At 42.6% G+C, this 26,133-nt stretch overlaps 1 protein-coding gene across 2 annotated transcripts; it reads right to left on the reverse strand.

Annotated features, from left to right (window-relative positions):
* Positions 1-20: 20 nt before the first annotated feature.
* Positions 21-25,939, reverse strand: SLC33A1 (solute carrier family 33 member 1). Of its 2 annotated transcripts, none has more exons than XM_075861529.1 (7): positions 25,812-25,939; positions 21,292-22,064; positions 17,972-18,162; positions 13,885-14,069; positions 5,284-5,401; positions 3,356-3,571; positions 21-3,152 (listed from the first exon to the last, which is right to left on the reverse strand). In XM_075861529.1, the coding sequence occupies exons 2-7, from the start codon at positions 22,016-22,018 to the stop codon at positions 2,979-2,981; spliced, it is 1,611 nt and encodes a 536-aa protein (XP_075717644.1). In that variant the 5' UTR covers positions 22,019-22,064; positions 25,812-25,939; the 3' UTR covers positions 21-2,978. The 2 variants fall into 2 exon arrangements, with proteins under 2 accessions (XP_075717644.1, XP_075717645.1); XM_075861530.1 differs by having other exon boundaries at positions 25,846-25,934.
* Positions 25,940-26,133: the final 194 nt, after the last annotated feature.

Here is a 26,133-nt window from a genome sequence, read left to right on the forward strand (position 1 = left end):
AAAATCCACGACACACAGAATTGATCATCTTTGTTTCTCTTTAATATTGATATATCCATATAAACAAAGATTCACCTTTTCAGATTTCCAGTCAATCAAGCAATTTAGGAAATAGATCATATAACGAATGATTCCGGTTTATACAAAAGGTTTCCGGACAATCAAAATTTTATTTCAAACAAAGAAAATCGTGTCCTGCTTATGTCGGATTTCAGATAATTGTTTTCTTTTACAAAGATTTAAAAGCATAGAAAAACACAGAAATGATAGTAAAATAACCTTTGGATTTCCTGGTCCCAGCCCGTAGATATGTACGTAAACGCAAGAGAAAAATATCTATACAAACTAGCTGCTAGTAGTGACGTGTACCGTAGAAATATGAAAGGCTTTCTGAAACATGAACGTTTCAGCTGTAAGAAGAATCTACCTTGTGCTGAAATACTATAGTTCTTATTAATAGCTGTCAATATGACAGCACTTTATATCCTGCTCTGCCTGTAGTGTATACCAGCACACATACATAGGCCGGAGCCCATATACTAGCACACATACATAGGCCGGAGCCCATATACCAGCACACATACATAGGCCGGAGCCCCTGAACTGGGGCGCTCAAGCATATGCTACTGTAAGGCTGCAGGGCCACACAACCGCAGTACCTTCCTCCTGAAGACATTACATATAGGGTTTATGATACGTTTGGGATCAAAATGAAGGTTTGGGGGCAGTATAATCTACCGTCAGACAAGGCAGGACCCCCCAGGAATAACTAGAACTTGAAAAATAGAGGAAATAACATGCCCCCACATATTAATGAGTGTATTATATCTCAGATCTTTGATACATGATCCAACAATCTGAGCTTGAAGATCTAGAAGACGGTATTGTAGTCCTCATATTGTTAGGCTGGGCTGCGGACAGACGGGAGTTTATGAAGACCGGCGTTTTAAACAGAACTACGCCAGCATGAAACGCTGCAAATTTATGGAGAAGCGCACACCTCTTAATCATTTGGGTGCATCTCAGGAAGTCCTAAAGACAGAGAAGGAAATATTTACCTACTATGAGCAGGCGTAGATTTGCGCTACAATTTGTGTAGTTTTCTATCAGACACTTGCTGGCCCTGCCCACTTACGGTTGACCCCGTCCACAAATTAGTCACAATTTTTAGCGCAAATCTGTGTTGTTTTTTTTAGCCAGAAAAGTGGCGTAAAGCTTATGAGTTCTTTCCCATAGACTTTAGCGGAACTCTGGTAATCCATGTTAAATCTGCATATATTGACATTGCATTTAAAATCGGATTTCGCATCTCGCAGTAGGCAGATCCACTGTAGAATAGAGCATGCTGTGGATTGTAAAATGTGCGGCACGCTATAAAAAGTCTGCTCCAGCCCCATTCACTTGCATTGTGCGGTATTATAGTGCAGATTTTCAATGCAAAATCTGCAAAGAAATTCAGCCACAAATGGCCGTATGATAGTCACAAAGGTATAAAAGACCAGCACCAAAAATGAGAATACTGAAGAAATCTCTGACCTGCTTCAAGTTACAATTAATATTTCCTCTTAAGACCCAGCATAATCTTAACACTTATCCTCTTCACAACAATTCTCAGGCCTTTGTTTAAAGTGTACCTGTACTTTTATAGAACTTTTGACTTTTCAGTGACATGTCAGAAGTTTTGATCAGTGGGGGTCCGAGCTCCGAGGTACCCACCGCTCAGGTGAGCGCTGAGCCATTTAGTTTTTGCTTGGCTTTCCTTTGAAAGCCGAGGGAGCGGTGTACAGACTCATAGCTCTCATCTGATCACTTCTGCCGCTTCATTTTAACGATCAAAGGGGGTCTCAGTGCTCGGACCCTCACCGATCAAAACTTCTGACATCACTTTGAGAAGTCAAATGTTTCATGAAAGTACAGGTACACGTTAAAAAAAACAAAACCCTTTTGTTTATTGTAAGCTGATTAAAGCGGACAGAGCAGCCTCCTAGTGGTGGTAACAAGCAGCCAAGGTATGTGTGTGGAGAACATAGCACAGTACTAAAGAAACAGTGCACTTTAGCCTATTTTTAAAAAAAGAGCTTCAAATTAGTAAAGCTGCGGGTCGCCTATATAAAAAAATTTAAAATGAAACTATAGGTTAACCATAAAGTTAGTCTCCACCTTTTATTATCAGGTTGTTTTTATAGTTCTTGATGCTGTGTTTTTCTAATACAAGGCTCCGAATTCCCTGCAGTCCTAAAAGATAAAATGCTTGATACTTGGAGCCGCCACTAGAGGGAGCTTACTGCAGACTGTTTTATTCTCGAGTTCAATTTATGACAGTAAGCAGTAAACTCCTAAAATCTCTCTAGTGGTGATAGCAGGTAGTCAGCAGGCCATCTTTTCCATCTACGGTATGTCTACACAGGGGATTTGGAGTTCTGATGTTATAAAGATACACTGAATGGCCACTTTATTAGAGACACCCGCCCTTTCATGATTTGAGCTTTTCTGTATGGAAATAAGACACATGACCCTGGGGTGCAGCATAAAATTAAGTGAGCAAGTTTTTTTATGGATAAGTTTCAGTGTGAATCCATATTAGAATGGGAAAATCTAGCGATCTGAGCGACTTTGATTAGAAATTAATCAACAGAATTGTTAACCTATTTGGATAAAAAAAAAAAATGGTCTTCAGGGGCCGATATTCACTTTAAATAAACCTTCTTGGGTTAAGTAAATTCCTTTATAAAGCAAATGTAATGGATCAAGGATTAGAATTGACAATATCAGTACAAATCAGTCCACGATCTTCTCTTCGTGGCCTATATGTGAACTCTAGATACGGGAAGTAATAATTATCCATCAACGGAGCGACTGGTGGAGCAGATTCTAATGTAGAAGGTAGATCTTACTCTATTCTCTCTAGCAACGGAAGGAAACACTTTAACATCCACCATTATGTGGCAGAAAGATGTTCACGATGTGTTCTTCAGTCTTTAATAATAACTTTTCCGCCGACACTTCCACGAAGACTGGCCTTCATCTTGTAATTTCTTAAATGCAGGTCCCAGAAATAGCCACCAGCAGAATCCAATAACTACACATAATACCGATTCTATATAATAACCATCAAGTGTAGTCACGCATGAGCCACCCAATTTTACACACAACTGAAAAAAAAAAAAAAAAAAAAAAAAAAGAATTAAATTGGTTGACATCACATTTTCAGGAAACTTTGCGCTAATATTGAAGAATTGAGGTTTAATTTTTGCATTCAGCATTATATGCAACTGGTTCCAGAAAACCAGAAGTAAGTAAGATTTTCTCATTATTTCAAGTAATGTATTTTTTTGGCAATGTCATGTGCTCGTACCTCGGAAGCGTCATGGTCAGCACAGCTCTGTCCATCTGCTCCAGTACATTCTTTACTTGTTAGATGATCCACAAACCAAAGAGCCATCGTAGCCGGCCAATTCCCTCCAAGATTGGAAACGGTGTTTAAAAGGGTCATATATGTTCCTCCAATAAGGGGGTCACTTACTTTGGCATTAAAAGCCATGATTGCCACAAACATGCTATATAACGCAACCTGGAAAATGAGAAAAAAACCTGCAGGTTAAACTTTACAGTCCCGGAACAATATACACTATAAAGGTTTTCGAGGATGACTTTCATAACAGAGCTGTCCAGCTCTCAACACCGCCTACAAACATCTGATTTTCCCGGGGCAAAGCCAGGCATTTCCCCTGCAGTGGCTGCTCCAGGAAAAATGTAGTATTACGTGGTGGCCATTCAGATTAATGACTGTCCATGAAAAACATGGACAGCTTGAGTCCACCAAAACAGGATCTGACCTAAGAGTGGAGGACCCCCCACTAAGACATATAGACATGGGTTGCCTTCATGAGACAATTCCTTTAAAGGGAAGGCGTCATGATTTTTATTTTATTTTTTTATCATATTGCTTTTACTGTAATATTTTCACAAATTTTATTTAATGGTGTTCTCATGTTTTATTTTTTTATGTTTTCTGACTTACTTCTCTAAGGGGGTTGCCATTTTTTTTTTCATCTCTGTATGTGTCGATTAACGACACATACAGAGAAGGAATACGGCATATACAACCCCATAGAGAATGCGAATGGGAGCCGTTCTATTCTCAGTCCCATGTGCCGTCTGTGTGGGAACGGCGCATGTGCCGCTCCCACACAGACCAAAACTAAGCTCGTTCGTAGAGTGAAATCCGGCGCCATTTTCATGTGGACCAGAAGCCGCTGCCGGACAGTAAGATGACGACTTCCGGCCGCGGCTTCTGGCCATATGTTCAAGGAAGCGAAGGCGCAAGGAAGAGGAGCATAGACCAGTGGAGGCAGGAGCAGGTAATTTATGTTCGTGTGTATTATGTTCGTGTGATACTTTCTGCTGAGCCCTGTATCTAATCCTCCTAGCACTGTGCAGTCGCTCAGAAAATGGCGGCACAACAGTGTAGAAGGTTTAAAGACCTTCAAACCCTTCCGTCTCCTGGCACTAGCCAGAAGAAGGGAGGGGGCTTGTGTGAGGGCACTAGAGGAGAGAGTGTCCACCTCAAATTTGCAGCATACATCAATGAGGTTGGTTTGCCACAGTGACCATGCTGCAATTTTGGGAACGGCTCCCTCTAGTGGCCAGGACATGGAAATGTTATAAAATTAGAATCTAATTTATAATATTTCCTGACTTGTGAAAACTGTTTAACTGAAAAAAATAAATAAATAATAATTTCTAGCGATACATTCCCTTTAAGGTACAATGCAATTGTAATGAATATAAGGGTATGTGCACACACACTAATTACGTCCGTAATTGACGGACGTATTTCGGCCGCAAGTACCGGACCGAACACAGTGCAGGGAGCTGGGCTCCTAGCATCATACTTATGTACGATGCTAGGAGTCGCTGCCGGACAACTGTCCCGTACTAAAAACATGTTTACAGTACGGGACAGTTGTCCTGCAGCGAGGCAGGGACTCCTAGCGTTGTACATAACTATGCTAGGAGCCCGGCTCCCTGCACTGTGTTCGGTCCGGGACTTGCGGCCGAAATACGTCCGTCAATTACGGACGAAATTAGTGTGTGTGCACATACCCTTATCAACATGACAGACAAAGAAATCATCTTCCTGCCGGTGAATTAGAAAGGAGCAGAGGTCTGCAGCACAAACAGATGGGATTTGAAGGGTCAGAATCACAAATTAATTTACATGGAATGTGTAAAACAAAGATTATGTAGTAAATAAAAATGATAATGAAACTTTATAGTCACCTGATGTAAGGCATAGCTCAGCAGCAGAGTAATGTAGTAGTAAAGAGGAAATCCTCCCTCATGGCTTACATTTGGGGTCCACCAAACTAGGAAGGCAAATTCCAGACCCATAAGTAACCTTCAAAGTGAACAGGGAAGGTAAGAAAGGATTCATCAAAGGAGTTTTCTGAACCCTTATTCCCACCATACGTTCTCTTTCTTTAACATACCCTCATCACCCTCAAAGACAACGCTGTGGTCGTCTGCGTGGTCAGTACCAAGAGACCTACCAGAGAGAACTTATAAAAGGACCTCTAGTATATGCATTATTAAAAATGGCTAATATCTTACTATTAGGCCCAGTTCACACAGAGTTTTTTGACACGGAAAACGCGCCAAAAAATGTCGGAAAATGCCTCCCATTCATTTCAATGGGAGGCGGATGCGTATGCGTTTCTTTCCCGCGAGCATTAAAAAACGCTTGCAGGAAGAAAAAGTGACATGCCCTATCTTTGGCCGTTTACGCCTCTGACCTCCCACTGACATCAATGAGAGGCAGAGAAAGCGTATTTCACTGCGTTTTTGCCCGTGGCGCTCAATAGTCGCGAGCGAAAAACACGGCAAACGCCATGCAAAATCTGAAATTCCAAACTGAATTTTGAGGCAGAAATTCTGCCTGGAAAAATCAGCTCCGATTTTTTTACGCAGATTTTTGCCACTTTTTTTTTGTCTATTTCTTCAACTGACAAAGGGAATAACTGCGAGCATTTTTTGTCGAAAAACGCATAAAAAAACGGGAAAAAAAATAATAATTTAAAAATCGCAATTTCGGCCGTTTTTTGGCACGTTTCCAGTGTGAACAGGGCCTTAGGGTGTATTTCCAAGCAACATTTTTTTGCCATGATTTGCGTAGCATTGCAGGAAAAAATACAGTGGTTACATGAAGTCAAAGGAAAATATGAGTTTTTACGTAAGCGTTGAAGTTTTTTTTTTACCAGGGCTTTTCCAAAATTGAGGCAAAAAAACCAGGATATGACCGCACCGTGTGAGCAAATGTCTAGTACAAGATGTCAAAGAACCACAACATATTAAGCAATGAAGAAATAGTACGTTCTTTACCATGCGCGCAGTAACATAGTATGTTCTTTACCATGGTGGCAGTGACATAGTATGTTCTTTACCATGGTGGCAGTGACATAGTATGTTCTTTACCATGGTGGCAGTGACATAGTATGTTCTTTACCATGGTGGCAGTGACATAGTATGTTCTTTACCATGCGCGCAGTGAAATAGTATGTTCTTTACCATGGTGGCAGTGACATAGTATGTTCTTTACCATGGTGGCAGTGACATAGTATGTTCTTTACCATGCGCGCAGTGAAATAGTATGTTCTTTACCATGCTCGTAGTGAAATAGTATGTTCTTTACCATGGTGGCAGTGACATAGTATGTTCTTTACCATGGTGGCAGTGACATAGTATGTTCTTTACCATGCTGGCAGTGACATAGTATGTTCTTTACCATGGTGGCAGTGACATAGTATGTTCTTTACCATGCTCGCAGCGACATAGTATGTTCTTTACCATGCGCGCAGTGACATAGCATGTTCTTTACCATGGTGGCAGTGACATAGTATGTTCTTTACCATGGTGGCAGTGACATAGTATGTTCTTTACCATGCGCGCAGTGAAATAGTATGTTCTTTACCATGCGTGCAGTGTAATAGTATGTTCTTTACCATGGTGGCAGTGACATAGTATGTTCTTTACCATGCTGGCAGTGACATAGTATGTTCTTTACCATGGTGGCAGTGACATAGTATGTTCTTTACCATGCGCGCAGTGACATAGCATGTTCTTTACCACGCGCGCAGTGACATAGTATGTTCTTTACCATGCGCGCAGTGAAATAGTATGTTCTTTACCATGCTCGCAGTGACATAGCATGTTCTTTACCATGGTGGCAGTGACATAGTATGTTCTTTAACATGCGCGCAGTGAAATAGTATGTTCTTTACCATGCGCGCAGTGACATAGTATGTTCTTTACCATGCTCGCAGTGACATAGTATGTTCTTTACCATGCGCGCAGTGAAATAGTATGTTCTTTACCATGCGTGCAGTGTAATAGTATGTTCTTTACCATGCTCGTAGTGAAATAGTATGTTCTTTACCATGCTCGTAGTGAAATAGTATGTTCTTTACCATGGTGGCAGTGACATAGTATGTTCTTTACCATGGTGGCAGTGACATAGTATGTTCTTTACCATGGTGGCAGTGACATAGTATGTTCTTTACCATGGTGGCAGTGACATAGTATGTTCTTTACCATGGTGGCAGTGACATAGTATGTTCTTTACCATGCGCGCAGTGAAATAGTATGTTCTTTACCATGGTGGCAGTGACATAGTATGTTCTTTACCATGCTCGCAGCGACATAGTATGTTCTTTACCATGCGCGCAGTGAAATAGTATGTTCTTTACCATGGTGGCAGTGACATAGTATGTTCTTTACCATGCGCGCAGTGAAATAGTATGTTCTTTACCATGCGTGCAGTGTAATAGTATGTTCTTTACCATGCTCGTAGTGAAATAGTATGTTCTTTACCATGGTGGCAGTGACATAGTATGTTCTTTACCATGGTGGCAGTGACATAGTATGTTCTTTACCATGCGCGCAGTGAAATAGTATGTTCTTTACCATGCGTGCAGTGTAATAGTATGTTCTTTACCATGCTCGTAGTGAAATAGTATGTTCTTTACCATGGTGGCAGTGACATAGTATGTTCTTTACCATGGTGGCAGTGACATAGTATGTTCTTTACCATGGTGGCAGTGACATAGTATGTTCTTTACCATGCGCGCAGTGAAATAGTATGTTCTTTACCACGCGCGCAGTGACATAGTATGTTCTTTACCACGCGCGCAGTGACATAGTATGTTCTTTACCACGCGCGCAGTGACATAGTATGTTCTTTACCACGCTCGCAGTGACATAGCATGTTCTTTACCATGGTGGCAGTGACATAGTATGTTCTTTAACATGCGCGCAGTGAAATAGTATGTTCTTTACCATGCGCGCAGTGACATAGTATGTTCTTTACCATGCTCGCAGTGACATAGTATGTTCTTTACCATGCGCGCAGTGAAATAGTATGTTCTTTACCATGCGTGCAGTGTAATAGTATGTTCTTTATCATGCTCGTAGTGAAATAGTATGTTCTTTACCCTGATGGCAGTGACATAGTATGTTCTTTACCATGGTGGCAGTGACATAGTATGTTCTTTACCATGGTGGCAGTGACATAGTATGTTCTTTACCATGGTGGCAGTGACATAGTATGTTCTTTACCATGCGCGCAGTGAAATAGTATGTTCTTTACCATGCGCGCAGTGACATAGCATGTTCTTTACCATGGTGGCAGTGACATAGTATGTTCTTTACCATGCGCGCAGTGACATAGTATGTTCTTTACCATGCTCGCAGTGACATAGTATGTTCTTTACCATGCGCGCAGTGACATAGTATGTTCTTTACCATGCGTGCAGTGAAATAGTATGTTCTTTACCATGGTGGCAGTGACATAGTATGTTCTTTACCATGCTGGCAGTGACATAGTATGTTCTTTACCATGCTCGCAGTGACATAGTATGTTCTTTACCATGCGCGCAGTGAAATAGTATGTTCTTTACCATGGTGGCAGTGACATAGTATGTTCTTTACCATGGTGGCAGTGACATAGTATGTTCTTTACCATGCGCGCAGTGAAATAGTATGTTCTTTACCATGCGTGCAGTGTAATAGTATGTTCTTTACCATGCTCGTAGTGAAATAGTATGTTCTTTACCATGGTGGCAGTGACATAGTATGTTCTTTACCATGGTGGCAGTGACATAGTATGTTCTTTACCATGCTGGCAGTGACATAGTATGTTCTTTACCATGGTGGCAGTGACATAGTATGTTCTTTACCATGCTCGCAGCGACATAGTATGTTCTTTACCATGCGCGCAGTGACATAGCATGTTCTTTACCATGGTGGCAGTGACATAGTATGTTCTTTACCATGGTGGCAGTGACATAGTATGTTCTTTACCATGCGCGCAGTGACATAGTATGTTCTTTACCATGGTGGCAGTGACATAGTATGTTCTTTACCATGCGCGCAGTGACATAGCATGTTCTTTACCACGCGCGCAGTGACATAGTATGTTCTTTACCATGCGCGCAGTGAAATAGTATGTTCTTTACCATGCTCGCAGTGACATAGCATGTTCTTTACCATGGTGGCAGTGACATAGTATGTTCTTTAACATGCGCGCAGTGAAATAGTATGTTCTTTACCATGCGCGCAGTGACATAGTATGTTCTTTACCATGCTCGCAGTGACATAGTATGTTCTTTACCATGCGCGCAGTGAAATAGTATGTTCTTTACCATGCGTGCAGTGTAATAGTATGTTCTTTACCATGCTCGTAGTGAAATAGTATGTTCTTTACCATGCTCGTAGTGAAATAGTATGTTCTTTACCATGGTGGCAGTGACATAGTATGTTCTTTACCATGGTGGCAGTGACATAGTATGTTCTTTACCATGGTGGCAGTGACATAGTATGTTCTTTACCATGGTGGCAGTGACATAGTATGTTCTTTACCATGGTGGCAGTGACATAGTATGTTCTTTACCATGCGCGCAGTGAAATAGTATGTTCTTTACCATGGTGGCAGTGACATAGTATGTTCTTTACCATGCTCGCAGCGACATAGTATGTTCTTTACCATGCGCGCAGTGAAATAGTATGTTCTTTACCATGGTGGCAGTGACATAGTATGTTCTTTACCATGCGCGCAGTGAAATAGTATGTTCTTTACCATGCGTGCAGTGACATAGTATGTTCTTTACCATGCTCGCAGTGACATAGTATGTTCTTTACCATGCTCGTAGTGAAATAGTATGTTCTTTACCATGGTGGCAGTGACATAGTATGTTCTTTACCATGGTGGCAGTGACATAGTATGTTCTTTACCATGCGCGCAGTGAAATAGTATGTTCTTTACCATGCGTGCAGTGTAATAGTATGTTCTTTACCATGCTCGTAGTGAAATAGTATGTTCTTTACCATGGTGGCAGTGACATAGTATGTTCTTTACCATGGTGGCAGTGACATAGTATGTTCTTTACCATGGTGGCAGTGACATAGTATGTTCTTTACCATGCGCGCAGTGAAATAGTATGTTCTTTACCACGCGCGCAGTGACATAGTATGTTCTTTACCACGCTCGCAGTGACATAGCATGTTCTTTACCATGGTGGCAGTGACATAGTATGTTCTTTAACATGCGCGCAGTGAAATAGTATGTTCTTTACCATGCGCGCAGTGACATAGTATGTTCTTTACCATGCTCGCAGTGACATAGTATGTTCTTTACCATGCGCGCAGTGAAATAGTATGTTCTTTACCATGCGTGCAGTGTAATAGTATGTTCTTTATCATGCTCGTAGTGAAATAGTATGTTCTTTACCATGGTGGCAGTGACATAGTATGTTCTTTACCATGGTGGCAGTGACATAGTATGTTCTTTACCATGGTGGCAGTGACATAGTATGTTCTTTACCATGGTGGCAGTGACATAGTATGTTCTTTACCATGCGCGCAGTGAAATAGTATGTTCTTTACCATGCGCGCAGTGACATAGCATGTTCTTTACCATGGTGGCAGTGACATAGTATGTTCTTTACCATGCGCGCAGTGACATAGTATGTTCTTTACCATGCTCGCAGTGACATAGTATGTTCTTTACCACGCGCGCAGTGACATAGTATGTTCTTTACCACGCTCGCAGTGACATAGCATGTTCTTTACCATGGTGGCAGTGACATAGTATGTTCTTTAACATGCGCGCAGTGAAATAGTATGTTCTTTACCATGCGCGCAGTGACATAGTATGTTCTTTACCATGCTCGCAGTGACATAGTATGTTCTTTACCATGCGCGCAGTGAAATAGTATGTTCTTTACCATGCGTGCAGTGTAATAGTATGTTCTTTATCATGCTCGTAGTGAAATAGTATGTTCTTTACCATGGTGGCAGTGACATAGTATGTTCTTTACCATGGTGGCAGTGACATAGTATGTTCTTTACCATGGTGGCAGTGACATAGTATGTTCTTTACCATGCGCGCAGTGAAATAGTATGTTCTTTACCATGCGCGCAGTGACATAGCATGTTCTTTACCATGGTGGCAGTGACATAGTATGTTCTTTACCATGCGCGCAGTGACATAGTATGTTCTTTACCATGCTCGCAGTGACATAGTATGTTCTTTACCATGCGCGCAGTGACATAGTATGTTCTTTACCATGCGTGCAGTGAAATAGTATGTTCTTTACCATGGTGGCAGTGACATAGTATGTTCTTTACCATGCTCGCAGTGACATAGTATGTTCTTTACCATGCGCGCAGTGACATAGTATGTTCTTTACCATGCGTGCAGTGAAATAGTATGTTCTTTACCATGGTGGCAGTGACATAGTATGTTCTTTACCATGCTGGCAGTGACATAGTATGTTCTTTACCATGCTGGCAGTGACATAGTATGTTCTTTACCATGCTCGCAGTGACATAGTATGTGCTTTACCATGCGCGCAGTGAAATAGTATGTTCTTTACCATGGTGGCAGTGACATAGTATGTTCTTTACCATGCTGGCAGTGACATAGTATGTTCTTTACCATGGTGGCAGTGACATAGTATGTTCTTTACCATGCTCGCAGCGACATAGTATGTTCTTTACCATGCGCGCAGTGACATAGCATGTTCTTTACCATGGTGGCAGTGACATAGTATGTTCTTTACCATGGTGGCAGTGACATAGTATGTTCTTTACCATGCGCGCAGTGAAATAGTATGTTCTTTACCATGCGTGCAGTGTAATAGTATGTTCTTTACCATGGTGGCAGTGACATAGTATGTTCTTTACCATGCTGGCAGTGACATAGTATGTTCTTTACCATGGTGGCAGTGACATAGTATGTTCTTTACCATGCGCGCAGTGACATAGCATGTTCTTTACCACGCGCGCAGTGACATAGTATGTTCTTTACCATGCGCGCAGTGAAATAGTATGTTCTTTACCATGCTCGCAGTGACATAGCATGTTCTTTACCATGGTGGCAGTGACATAGTATGTTCTTTAACATGCGCGCAGTGAAATAGTATGTTCTTTACCATGCGCGCAGTGACATAGTATGTTCTTTAACATGCGCGCAGTGAAATAGTATGTTCTTTACCATGCGTGCAGTGTAATAGTATGTTCTTTATCATGCTCGTAGTGAAATAGTATGTTCTTTACCATGGTGGCAGTGAAATAGTATGTTCTTTACCATGGTGGCAGTGACATAGTATGTTCTTTACCATGGTGGCAGTGACATAGTATGTTCTTTACCATGGTGGCAGTGACATAGTATGTTCTTTACCATGGTGGCAGTGACATAGTATGTTCTTTACCATGCGCGCAGTGACATAGCATGTTCTTTACCATGGTGGCAGTGACATAGTATGTTCTTTACCATGCGCGCAGTGACATAGTATGTTCTTTACCATGCTCGCAGTGACATAGTATGTTCTTTACCATGCGCGCAGTGACATAGTATGTTCTTTACCATGCGTGCAGTGAAATAGTATGTTCTTTACCATGGTGGCAGTGACATAGTATGTTCTTTACCATGCTCGCAGTGACATAGTATGTTCTTTACCATGCGCGCAGTGACATAGTATGTTCTTTACCATGCGTGCAGTGAAATAGTATGTTCTTTACCATGGTGGCAGTGACATAGTATGTTCTTTACCATGGTGGCAGTGACATAGTATGTTCTTTACCATGCTGGCAGTGACATAGTATGTTCTTTACCATGCTCGCAGTGACATAGTATGTTCTTTACCATGCGCGCAGTGAAATAGTATGTTCTTTACCATGGTGGCAGTGACATAGTATGTTCTTTACCATGGTGGCAGTGACATAGTATGTTCTTTACCATGCTGGCAGTGACATAGTATGTTCTTTACCATGCTCGCAGTGACATAGTATGTTCTTTACCATGCTCGCAGTGACATAGTATGTTCTTTACCATGCTCGCAGTGACATAGTATGTTCTTTAACATGCTGGCAGTGACATAGTATGTTCTTTACCATGCTGGCAGTGACATAGTATGTTCTTTACCATGCTGGCAGCGACATAGTATGTTCTTTACCATGCTCGCAGTGACATAGTATGTTCTTTACCATGCTGGCAGCGACATAGTATGTTCTTTACCATGCTGGCAGTGACATAGTATGTTCTTTACCATGCTCGCAGTGACATAGTATGTTCTTTACCATGCTCGCAGTGACATAGTATGTTCTTTACCATGCTCGCAGTGACATAGTATGTTCTTTAACATGCTGGCAGTGACATAGTATGTTCTTTACCATGCTGGCAGTGACATAGTATGTTCTTTACCATGCTGGCAGCTGGCTGTAGCTGCACAATGATGATCTATCATAACTTGAATGACTACTAAAACAAGAAAAGATTCCATATAAAAAGGATGGTTGTGGTTATAGTAGATCCGTCCACATACTGACCTGAAAGGCATGGCTTTGTGGAAGACATTGAGCGGCTTGGGTCCAGCAGTGTATTTGCTGATTAACAATGGCAATAAGATCTGCAGTGGAACCATTGGAACGGCCAGAAGAGCCAAATGTTCTTTGGGAACTCCCCTTTCTACCAGTTTAAGGCCAGTAACTGCATCAGCTGCTGAAAATCCAATCTGGAGGAGACACGGGTCAACAGTCAAAGTACGCAAACAGCCTAGTGCACTAAAACTCAGGAATACCGCAACGCAAAACCAAAATACATTGCTGTACATTTGTGAAGAGGGGGTTGTAACTGCCAGTACAACCAGAAATGGCTTCCTTAACCCCTTAACAACCAGGCCTATTTTGGCCTTAATGACCAGGCATTCTTTTTTGTTTTTTTCATTGTCGCATTTTAAGAGTCATTATTTTTCCTGCGTCTCTCCAGCTGTTTCAAAATCACAACTCCCAGCTAGAATAAAGGGGTACAAGCCCTGGGTTGAGTATTGTTCCATTTTGGGCTTCCGTCTGCATTTGCTAGCTCGGAGAGTAGAACATATATAGAAAAGTATAGAGCTTGTATACGGCTCTCCGCTAAGAAACGCAGAGTGCTTGTAAACCTGCGTTCTAGCCATCGGTAGGGGTCTAAGCACCAGGTCCCCGACTGATCAAAACATCTGACATGTTAGAAGTTACTGAAATGACAAATACCTATCAGTTCTATGGCGGTGTGAGGGGAAGGGAAGGAGCTCGGTTTAAGAAGGACTCCACCCACTACAGATATATTGAGAAAATAATCAGCACATATTTACGGAGTGCAAAGATGAGAAAATATTCATTTACTATTCTTGTCTTTTTTAAGTACAGTATTTGCCTATGAAGGTGGCTCCTGCCAGATCCATTACTACTAGACTAGAATTCTCCGGTTTACTTAGTAACAATGGTTGGCATAAGAACACTTCTACACAAACCATCCAGGAGAGGACAGCAAACAAATCCTGCTGCAGACTTTACAGAGAATAGGATTATTCTACAGAACCAGTCAGGAAATGGTAAACGTTACTGTTCACACAGGAGCAGTATATGACTGGACACATACATGCAGTTTTTTGAGCCTAACGCAACAATACATACAAAAGAGAGTAGAAGTCTAATAAGGGAATTGATTATAGGCTTTATGCCAGTATTCTACGTAAAAAAGTCGAAAATATTGGCACACGCCTTTTAAAAACATGGGCGGGGTTTAGCATAAGGGGCGTGGTCACAATTTTTCTATAATATACAGCAGAAACTGGTGTGAATTATAGTGGCATTTAAGACCAACTCGTAGCTGGCGTAGATTTCCCTTTCTGGGGCACGGACAGCTAGAGATGCGTCTAATTTATTAAGAGGTGTGTGCGCCTCTTAATAAATTCTCCACATTTTACTCTAGCGCTCTTTAAATTAAGACTGGTGTATGAAACGCCAGTCTTAATAAATTTCCCCCATAGTCTTTCATTTACACTTTTGCTTCTTTTAGGATCCACTCCTGGCTTTAGGTAAAAACAAAACAGCATAAAAAACCTGCATGTCCAGCCTCTGTTACAGCTGGACATGCAGCTAAATGTGATGGTATATACCAAGTAATAACGTCTGATGCCCTCCAGTTGTGCCCCTCTGCCATGGATCCGCAGTTTTAGGATCCCCTCTGTGCTGTCCCGAAATAGCTGCAGCGCTTCTTAGACTTTGAGTCTCAGACACTCCCACTGTTCTTGGATTGGCTAGAGCTGCTCATGTAAGTCTTAGTCTGGGAAGCAATGTGGCTATTTTGAGACAACACAGAGGGGACCCTAAAGCGCCAGATCCACAGCATAGGGGGACAACTGGAGGGCACCGGGTAATATTACTCCATATACACCATCACATTTATAATTGGTCGGAGGGTCGCTTTAACTAGCACAAAAAATTTTAGCATACTGGACCCTTATATGTATTAACATAGAATTTGTGTCTAAGCTAAAGGTGTTAATATATATTTTTAAAAAGCTCTTATTGACAGTTATTTGCGTCGTTGGGTGAACCTAAGTTGCGGCGATGCTAGCTAGAGCTATGACTGGCTGGACAGGTATTAATTGAAGGGGTTGTCCCACGATTCAGTATTACATTTATCTGCTAGATCTCGCACAACATAACAGTTGTCAATTAGAATCATTTAAATATATGCTCTTGTGTGTAGATATTGCTGCTATATACATTTTAGAGCCCCTGTTGTTCTTTTGATTCCCTCTCAGAACGTCCACCTAGTGTGTTTAGGACTGGTGAGAAGTCGCCGCTACCAGTGCAACGATCCCTGTTGGCTGTAATGCACAATAGCAGGAATCACTCCGCCGCCTGTGTACAAGAGAATCCAGATGGTAGGACTGAGCTACACAGGATCCGGGACCACGGCACTAACCACATTAGATGGACGTTCTGAGAGGGAATCAAAAGAACACCAGAGGACGCCATAACATGTATGTAACAGCAATATCTAGTCACAGCAGCATTTTTTATTAATAGTCCCAAATGGAAAATTGTAATGTTTTATGTGATCTAAAAGAGAAATGTAATATTGAATCATGGGACAACCCCTTTAATGTAAATGATGTCTCAGGAGCATTGGTTCATCTGATATGGCCCTGTCCCACGGTTCAGGGATATAAGTTTCAAAACTTAAATTAAGAAGCATTTTCCAATCCCTCATGGCCCCAAGACATAGCTCTTATATCTAGATCCAGAGAATTACCCATATTCTACAGTCAGAACTCTATAGCCTGTAAAACTATCAACAAGAGATGGGTGGAACAGCGGTCTCCATCCTTCAGGATTAGTCATCTTCCTCTCCAGTGCATCGACCACCTTAGAAATTACCTAGAAGTATATCAAGACACAGCAGAGATGGACCAATTCACAGCTTCATTACACAGTCTCAGTACTCACCCGTTTGAGTAAACCTCTAGCATCTTGGGACTAGTGCTACGTATATCATACTTGGAGACCTGAGTAAAGGTCCTATGACATGGGCCGAGAAAACGAGCGCCGATCAACGACACAGGTTGTTGATCGGCGCTCATTTGCTTTTCTCACAAAGAGCAATGATTGCTTATGTATGGGGATTAGCGATCGTTAATACGATCGCTCGTCACCATACATTTTCATCATGTCTGCCGACGATGATATTTAGTCTGATTAAATGAGCAAATCAGCCGATGAATAAGCGTTTGCCCGAATATTGGCCCGTGTAATAGGGCCTTAACATATGTTAAGATTATAATCCACAATTGGTCTTCCCGAGTTGGGGTTTCCACGGGTTTCTTCAATTTAGGCATGCTCTACAACTACAAGGGGTTATCCGATCTTTAAAAATGATGTGCAAATGGTTTAACTGCAGTAAGATTAGCCACTTACTAATGTACTGTCTGTAGCTGACATGCCTCTGTAAGGCAGTCTTACAAGCAGTCACATGACCATCCTCCTGGTGTTTATCTCCTACTTGTGTGATGTCCTGTACAGTGACCATTGTTATCTCCCCTCTCCCTGAGGTACGGGACGTCACACATCACATGCCTTTTAATTGGCACTGCTCTCCCAGATCCCCCTCTATCTCTGAAGGGATGTTTCACATGCTAGGTAGCAGATTGTGCAATGTCCATTGTGCAGCTGAGCAGTGTCTCAATAGCAGGCATTGAGTAATTACAGCACTACCTTACATCTTGTATGAAAGGGGCACGCAGGCAGCTGTAAATACAGGCAATGTTTGCGAGGGGGATCATGGAAACGGTAGTCCTACTACATCCCATATCACAGGGCACTCTATATCACTAGGATATACCCCATAAAGTTTGATCAAATACAGTCTGCTTGGCTCTAAACTTTGGCCACCAGAACTGTGGATCCGGTATTACGGTTTAGAGACATCCCTCCTGATAGGTTCTCCGTCTGGAGTCGACCTGTTGGATGGTGGGAGTGCGGTGTGTGCGTGTGTGAGTGAATGTGATGGTTTAGCTGCACAAGATGGGTGTTTTGAGTATGCAACGTTGCAAAGTATGCAACGTTGGATTACAAGCTGTATACTTACTTTAGCTGTAAGGATCATGAGGCAGAATTTCTGAACCGCGGGCATCCTCACTATGCTCAGCAGCAAACCATAGGCCTCTTTCACACTTTGAGTCTCTTCTCTGCTAACGTTCTCATTTGTGTGCTCTTTCTTCAGCACTGCCACTAAAGTTGTGGTTACAAGAAAAACTGCTCCCCAGAAGAACAAGAAGTCTGGAAGATGATAACAAATATTATACATTAGCTTTACAATCTGTAACGTCCGGGGAAAACCTGGTGATGGAAGAAAAACGCAGGTTTGTATAAAAGGGAGCGCACGCACTAGCCCTTCACAGTCTACTCAATGTGCCCCTTATGTATGAGAGCTGGTCGAGAGAAAACAAAAAAAGTAGAGGAGATTCTTACAGCAACCAATTAGATTTCTTCCTGTTATCTGCAGTGCAATAAGAACTGCTGCAATCTAATAGACTGCTATGGCTGCACCTCCATTTATAGTCTGCATATAAAATATATATAATATATCAATAGTGTGTGCAGAAAAGCGGTAGGAATACTGCACATAGAGCACATCACAACTGATGTGGATGGAGATTTGGATCCCCACAATGTTCCTTAAAGGGGTTGTGCCATGAACGAAGTGCATCTTACAGTACTCCTTATTTCAAGTGAATAAGATAACACTGAACATCCAGAGGGCAGGGCAGGAAGAGTTGTCCTGAGCAGTGGAGGTGAAGGCTTCTTTATATATACTTTATGTACACTGAAGGGGCCTTTCATACAAGATTCCTGGCGGCTCTTATTTAAAAAAAAAGACTGTCACCTCCAAATGCATCCACCTCTGATGTATATAGGACTACTAAGCGCGGAGAAATAATGGAGAGGACTCCGAGGACTCATGCAGCACAGGGCCCATTCGTGGGTTAATAGCGGGGAATGCGAGTAGAAAGACAAAAATGACAGAATGGGAATCAGCGACTTTTAAACTATTTACTGATAATTGTAGTTTAGAGGAGTTTCGGTTTCCCTTTTACAAGGGCCAATGAATGGGCATATGAACGCTCGCTCCCGATCATTGCCCTGTGTAAATAGGGCAATGATCAGCAAATGAACGAGCAAACGCTGGTTCATCGGCTGATCATATCGTTTATGCTGCAGGAAATAATATCGGTGTCGGCAGCACATCTCCCTGTGTAAACAGGGAGAGCTGCTGCCGACATGATGGTAGAGCATGGGGGCGAGCAATCGTAGTGACGACCTCTCATCCCCATAAATTACCAATCACAGCTCCTTGTGAAAGGAGAAAACGAGCGCTGATCGATGAGCTGTCTCGTTGACCGGCAGTCGTTATAGCCAAAATTTGCCGGTGTAAAAGGACCCATAGTCCCTTTAATACATTACATTGTATTATAATATATCATAAAATCATAGTCCACATATGAACAAATCTATGCGTAGAAATATCTAAAATGAATCCTATTATCCAACTGAAACTGGAAAACCCATCTATATGCCATAATCTTAGTAAAGTGGTATTCCCATCACAGATGGCACGTCACTAGGGTATGCCATCTCTTTTTGATCAGTGGGGGTATGACTGCCGACCTCCACTGTTCCTGAGAGCCAGGAGAAAATACATGTGCAGTCATGGGCACTAAAAATATGAGCAACTCTGGTCAGTAGCGGCGGAGCGTTGTACTGTATCAGCCAAGGGAACTAAATAAGGATTTATAGGAGGCGTTTTTTTCCCCCCACAATTTTTGTAATGGTGACGTTTGGCCACATGTACAAAAATTGCAGCAAAAAAGTGTGAAAAAATGGCTCCTATAAATAGACAGTAAAACCTATTTCAACGTGATGAACATTTGTTAGTAGGAGATGAATGGGGGTTGATTTTCATTCCAGTAAAACTGAATGTTCAGGTCTGACAAGAGGTGTGCTCTAAAGGCTTTAGGTCAATAAAGATTAACTATTACATAAAGAAATGTTACGCAATTTTCTAATATAATTTAAGTTCCAATACCGCACAATTTTAAAGAGCTCTGCTGGCAGTCAGTGTGTGGAACAACTAGAGGCTGGAAACCTATGCCAAGAATGTCCAACTGACAAGGGTACACAACATGTTTAGGTGTATGAGAAATGTGGGCACCTGTGTCTGTTGGACATGCTTTCCATTTGCTGACAGCAAGCACAAATCCTAAAAATGTTTATGAATTTAAACACAAAAGTAGATTAGAAAGTTAAATAGGTTCTCAGCAAATCAGAATTCTTTACATGAAACCGGAAACCCTTTAAAAGAGGGTTGTCCGGTAACAGCAAATTAATGTTATTTTTGGTATAATTCAAAGTTATACCATTTTTAAATATACTTTCTGAAATAACGCCTCACAGTTTTTAAGATCTCTGCTTGTTGTTACTCAGTAGGGACATCCATTGTTTACTTCCAGTGTATACAATTCTGTCCCTGGTCATGTGATGAACACAGGTGCTGGGATCATTAGAAGACGCAGCTCTGATACACATACCGTAACGAGCCGTGCACCTGTGTGTCCATCACATGACCACGGACAGAATTTTATCCACTGGAAGTAAACAATGGAGTTCCTACTGAATAACAACAAGCAGAGATCTTGAAAACCGTGAGGAATTAATACAGAAAGAATATTGGAAAATTGTATGACTTTTAATTATACAAAAATATAACATTAATTTGCTGAAACTGGACGACCCCTATCATTACATTCAATTAACTAGGATTGTGTAATAATCCAGCACCTATCGGCTTGCTTGGCCATATCCGTAATTCTTATAGACTTTAATGGAGAGAACTGTGTATATGTGAGTCCATCTGTCCATTTACTCTCCGCCTTGACCCCTATCCTCCCAATAGGTGGGTGTCCCAGATGGGACCCCTACCAATCATAAATGCCTAAAGCCTCATGCACACGGCCGTGCCCGTACTCAGTTTGCGGGTACGGCTGGCCGCCGAAAGCCGCAGTTTCGCCCCGTTCTCCCATACAAAGTATGGTCGCACAGCCCGTAAAACACAAAAGATAGAACATGTTCTATCTTTTGCGGTACAGTTCTACGGCACGGACACCTATCCGTAGCAATACGGAAAGGTGTCCGCGGCCAATAGAACTGAATGGGTCCGTATTTGTGGACTGTATTACGGTCCGCAATTACGGAGATTTTTTACGGTTGTGTGCATGGGGCCTAAGATGAAAAAAACCCTTTAAACTATATTCACTAGAACTTGGGTAAACCTTTTGAAATGACCTCACGTACATAAGCAGCACAAAGCCATTATTATATACAGGAATGAATGTCACGAGGAATAACTACCTGGAAGTGTCACCATTCCCTTCGGCTGCGGCGTAGCTCTTAAGTACTTGTTGCAGAAGTCGGCAGATTCAAGAGCGAGGAACAGAACATTGCCCATGAAATACCCAGCGGTTTGGCCCACAGAGTTACATGTAGAAGCATACCCTACATTTTTCCTAGAGAGCATGGTCAGGGCCCAGCCATCCACGGCAACGTCCTGAGTAGCAGCCAGAAATTCAAACAAGAAGAAAGTGGCGGTGAGAGCCAACATATCAGGTCCATGGTCCCCACCCAGGAGCTCGTCCACTGTTGAGGACAGGTACATCATAAACAATCCTATTAAGTACTGTGTAGGAACCAACCAAGATTTTCTGCGGCCAAACCTCTTGATGTATAGAGAGTCCACCAGTGGTGCCCACAGCAGCTTCAAACTGAAAGGCCAAAATACAAAGCTAAAAATGGCTTGGTCTGTATAACTAACATTTTTGCTTTGGAGAATTAACGGAATACTACCAGCCAGTCCCAAAGGAATTCCCTGCAAAATATATAGGAAGAGTAATAAGAGGATATTCCCCAACTCTCCTCGGAGACCTGTAAGCCCCCTGTGCGCGGGCACTTCTAAGTCCTGTAACAACGCCTCCCGGTCTCCTCCTTCCAGTTCATCTTGACAGTTTTGGTCACTATTGTTCATCCCAGAAAATTGGTAATGTTGGCGACGCTGTCTGCTGTCTTTCTGGGTGAGCGTCATTTCTTATTCTCGTTCCTTGGAGGGCTCCGTTGTGGAAATATTAAATCTGAGGGGAAAAAAGAAACAAATAAGAAGCTAACATTTATGGGGAAGGGGACCGAGGACTGTCCCCCCCCCCCCCAACGATTCTCAGAACACCCAAACCACAGTAAGGGTGGGATCACACGACCTATTTTCAGACGTAATGGAGGCGTTTTACGTCAGTAAAGACCCACTTATTAGCCAGCTAAAGCAGAAAGTATGGACACCATATATTACTACATCACCCACCCTGCATAGAAAATGTGTGGCTGCCAGTATCTTCCCTCAGGATAACAGCCGATGGCTGAGAACGTCAGGACACAAACATGTAGCGTTTAGCGGACCGCTGGAACAGGTCGCTGTTGAGGAGGTCTAGTTGCGACAACTCCTTTAACTAATGGAGGGTGGTCTCTATTCAGAGACACCTTCTAAGTCTCTGTTCACATCTGAGTTGGAGGCTCCAATGCAATTCCGTCATATTTGACAGCAAAGATGGTGCTGCGTGCAGCACTTTTTTTGCTGTCAAAATGACAGACTCCACTGTAAGTCAATGGGATCCATCGGGCGTGGATGGAATCCATCATAGTGCTTTGTGGAAGCCATAATGCAGACACAAACCGAGATTTACCTCACCGTGTCATAATAGGGTGTAAGACAAGGGGTTAACTAAATCAGACAACCCCTTAAAAAAAAAAAATTCATGCGATATTATTCAAAAAAAGTAACCTAGCAATTTTTTATTCTTTTTGCTTTCATTTTCAGGTATTTCTTGTGGCTGTCAAAGGCGTTATCAGGTTTCTAAATTTACAATGAAAACTAAAAAAACACAAAAATCTTTAAGTCTTAGGGTATGTGCACACGGTAGCAGGCATTTACGTGTGAAAAGACAGACTGTTTTCAGGAGAAAACAGCTGCCTCGTTTCAGACGTAAAAGCTCCTCCTCGTATTATGTGAGGCGTCTTTGACGCTCGTAATCTTGAGCTGCTCTTCATTGAATGCAATGAAGAACGGCTCAAATTACGTTGCAAAGAAGTGTCCTGCATATAATGTATAGAAGTGTCCTGCATATAATGTATAGAAGTGTCCTGCATATAATGTATAGAAGTGTCTTGCATATAATGTATATAAGTGTCTTGCATATAATGTATAGAAGTGTCCTGCATATAATGTATAGAAGTGTCCTGCATATAATGTATAGAAGTGTCCTGCATATAATGTATAGAAGTGTCCTGCATATAATGTATAGAAGTGTCCTGCATATAATGTATAGAAGTGTCCTGCATATAATGTATATAAGTGTCCAGCATATAATGTATATAAGTGTCTTGCATATAATGTATAGAAGTGTCCTGCATATAATGTATAGAAGTGCCCTGCATATAATGTATAGAAGTGTCCTGCATATAATGTATAGAAGTGCCCTGCATATAATGTATAGAAGTGCCCTGCATATAATGTATAGAAGTGCCCTGCATATAATGTATAGAAGTGCCCTGCATATAATGTATAGAAGTGTCCTGCATATAATGTATAGAAGTGTCCTGCATATAATGTATAGAAGTGTCCTGCATATAATGTATAGAAGTGCCCTGCATATAATGTATAGAAGTGTCCTGCATATAATGCATAGAAGTGCCCTGCATATAATGTATAGAAGTGCCCTGCATATAATGTATAGAAGTGTCCTGCATATAATGTATAGAAGTGCCCTGCATATAATGTATAGAAGTGTCCTGCATATAATGTATAGAAGTGTCCTGCATATAATGTATATAAGTGTCTTGCATATAATGTATAGAAGTGTCCTGCATATAATGTATAGAAGTGTCCTGCATATAATGTATAGAAGTGTCCTGCATATAATGTATATAAGTGTCTTGCATATAATGTATAGAAGTGTCCTGCATATAATGTATAGAAGTGTCCTGCATATAATGTATAGAAGTGTCCTGCATATAATGTATAGAAGTGTCCTGCACTTCTTTGCCGAGGCAGTCAATTTACGCGTCGTCGTTAGACAGCTGTCAAACGACGACGCGTAAATGACAGGTCGTCTGCACAGTACGTCGGCAAACCCATTCAAATGAATGGGCAGATGTTTGCCGACGTATTGTAGCCCTATTTTCAGGCGTAAATCGAGGCATAATACGCCTCGTTTACGTCTGAAAATAGGTCGTGTGAACCCAGCCTTAGTTTGGTCACAGCAGACCCCGCGTCTTCTCAGCCTTTGTCTAGCTCCTGTCATGATGATATTTTGCCCCTAAGAATGCCAGGTCACCTGACTGTGGTGGCCAATCACTGTGGGCGGGTGGGGATGATGTGCATAGCAAGGCACTTTTTCCAGACGTCCCAAAGAAATGAATGGACCAATGGCCGAGCACGCGCAGTATCATATGGGGCTTACAGGGACGGCCATTCTCGTGATCTCGGGAGTCCCAGCGGTCGGACCCCCACCAGTCAGATACTTATTATCTATCCTGTGGATAGGTGATAAATATTGATTATGGGAAAACCCCTTTAAAGTCAATGCGTTTCGTTGGGCGCTGTTGGTTTCCTTCATGTGACGGATCCAGCAGACCAAGAATTCAAATCAGAAGCACTGGTGCAGTGAAAACATGGAGCTGTTGCCCATAGCAACCAAGCAGATTGTTATATAAAAAATACACTTTGTAATAATTTCCGTCTATGGTGATGTGGCAGAGCAGAGTGCTGAGCTTATGTAAGGGTGACTGGCAGCGACATGACAGTATAAGGCGGGATTCACACGACCGGGTCGGGTCCGAGCCCGAGTGCCGGCCGGTAAAATCGGCCATTCTGCCCGGCCGGTTTGCATAAAGTTATGCATCCGTGCCGGGCCGGGCAGATCCGGACAGTGACATCAGCGGCAGCTCCTGAAGGGGAATCCCCATGTGTTCGGGGATTCCGCTTCAGGAGTTTCCACTGATGTCACTGCCCAGATATGGACAGAGACATCAAGCGCTCTGTCCAGGAGCGGAATCCCCGAACACACGGGGATTCCGCTCCTTCAAGGAGCTAAAGTGCGGCTAGCACATAGCAGAGCGGGGAGATACCTCCCCGCTCTGCTATAGTGGCGTCGCTGCAGTAGTAGCAGCCGCAGCAGCTGCTGCTACTAGCGGCGCCATCTAAGGTGTCGCCGAGCCAGGGTGCTTTTAACAAGCAGGGGAAGGGAGCCAGCGCAGCGCTCCCTCCACCTGCTGTACACCCCGGCCCTGCAACACAGTGTACAGCGATGCCATTCGTCAGAATGGCATCAACTCCTCCTCCTCACATGCACTCTGCGCTGTGAGGAGGAGGAGATAGAGCGCAAGCCACGGGAAACCCGGCCATCACTCGGAACACATTCCGGTGATGGCCGTGTAATACCCGGCCCCATAGACTTGTATGGGAGCCGGGCGGCCGGGTGCCCGGGCAAAGATAGAGCATGTCCTATTTTTTGACGGCCGGATTTTCCGGCCGTCAAAAAATCGGTCGTGTGAATAGCCCCATTAGGGGTCTATCATTCCTAATGCAGCCGGGTGCCGGCCGATTTATGAACGGCCGGCACCCGGACGGGAAACCCTGCCGTGTGAATGAGGCCTAAACTGCACGGCACGGACATGGTGGTAGTTCTGCTTGTAGGGATAGAGACGTGTCCGGTTCAGTCCCAGCATATGGCGGCCATGTGTACGTGGAATACACGGCGAGTATATAGGGAGACATCAGTCTGCTCATGAGATAATGATATATTCATATAACAGCCGTTCACTCTTACCTTGTACTGACAGCTCATCACTACCATCTCTTACCGGCTAGCCTGGTAATATCGTCCGGCCTAGAACAATTTCTTAGCCACGAAACATGTCCGGAACCAAGTGTTCAGTATTTTGCTTCCTGGGGATTTTTTTTTTGCAGAACACGTGACCTTCCAATCCAATCCTGATCTATCAACAGCGAGGTCTGGCTCTCATGTATATGCCACACGTGACAAGATGTAGTGGATGCCATATTGACTGAGGGCACTAACTTACCTGCAATTATTTTAGTTATTTCGTTCTTTTAGTGACGGCGGCAGCGCCAGCTATCAGTAACGAGGA

The sequence above is a fragment of the Rhinoderma darwinii genome, chromosome 4, assembly GCF_050947455.1.
Source record: "Rhinoderma darwinii isolate aRhiDar2 chromosome 4, aRhiDar2.hap1, whole genome shotgun sequence".
NCBI classification, from domain to species: domain Eukaryota; kingdom Metazoa; phylum Chordata; class Amphibia; order Anura; family Rhinodermatidae; genus Rhinoderma; species Rhinoderma darwinii.

Bases quoted from the DNA above. Each gene is read 5' to 3' on its own strand.
- SLC33A1 (XM_075861529.1), bottom strand. From the start codon at position 22,018: ATGACGCTCACCCAGAAAGACAGCAGACAGCGTCGCCAACATTACCAA. The intron at 3,572-5,283 runs GTGACTATAAAG...CTCATTTTCCAG, and splicing joins TGAGCTATGCCTTACATCAG to GTTGCGTTATATAGCATGTT. The intron at 3,153-3,355 runs GTACGAGCACAT...TTTTTTTTTCAG, and splicing joins CTGACCATGACGCTTCCGAG to TTGTGTGTAAAATTGGGTGG.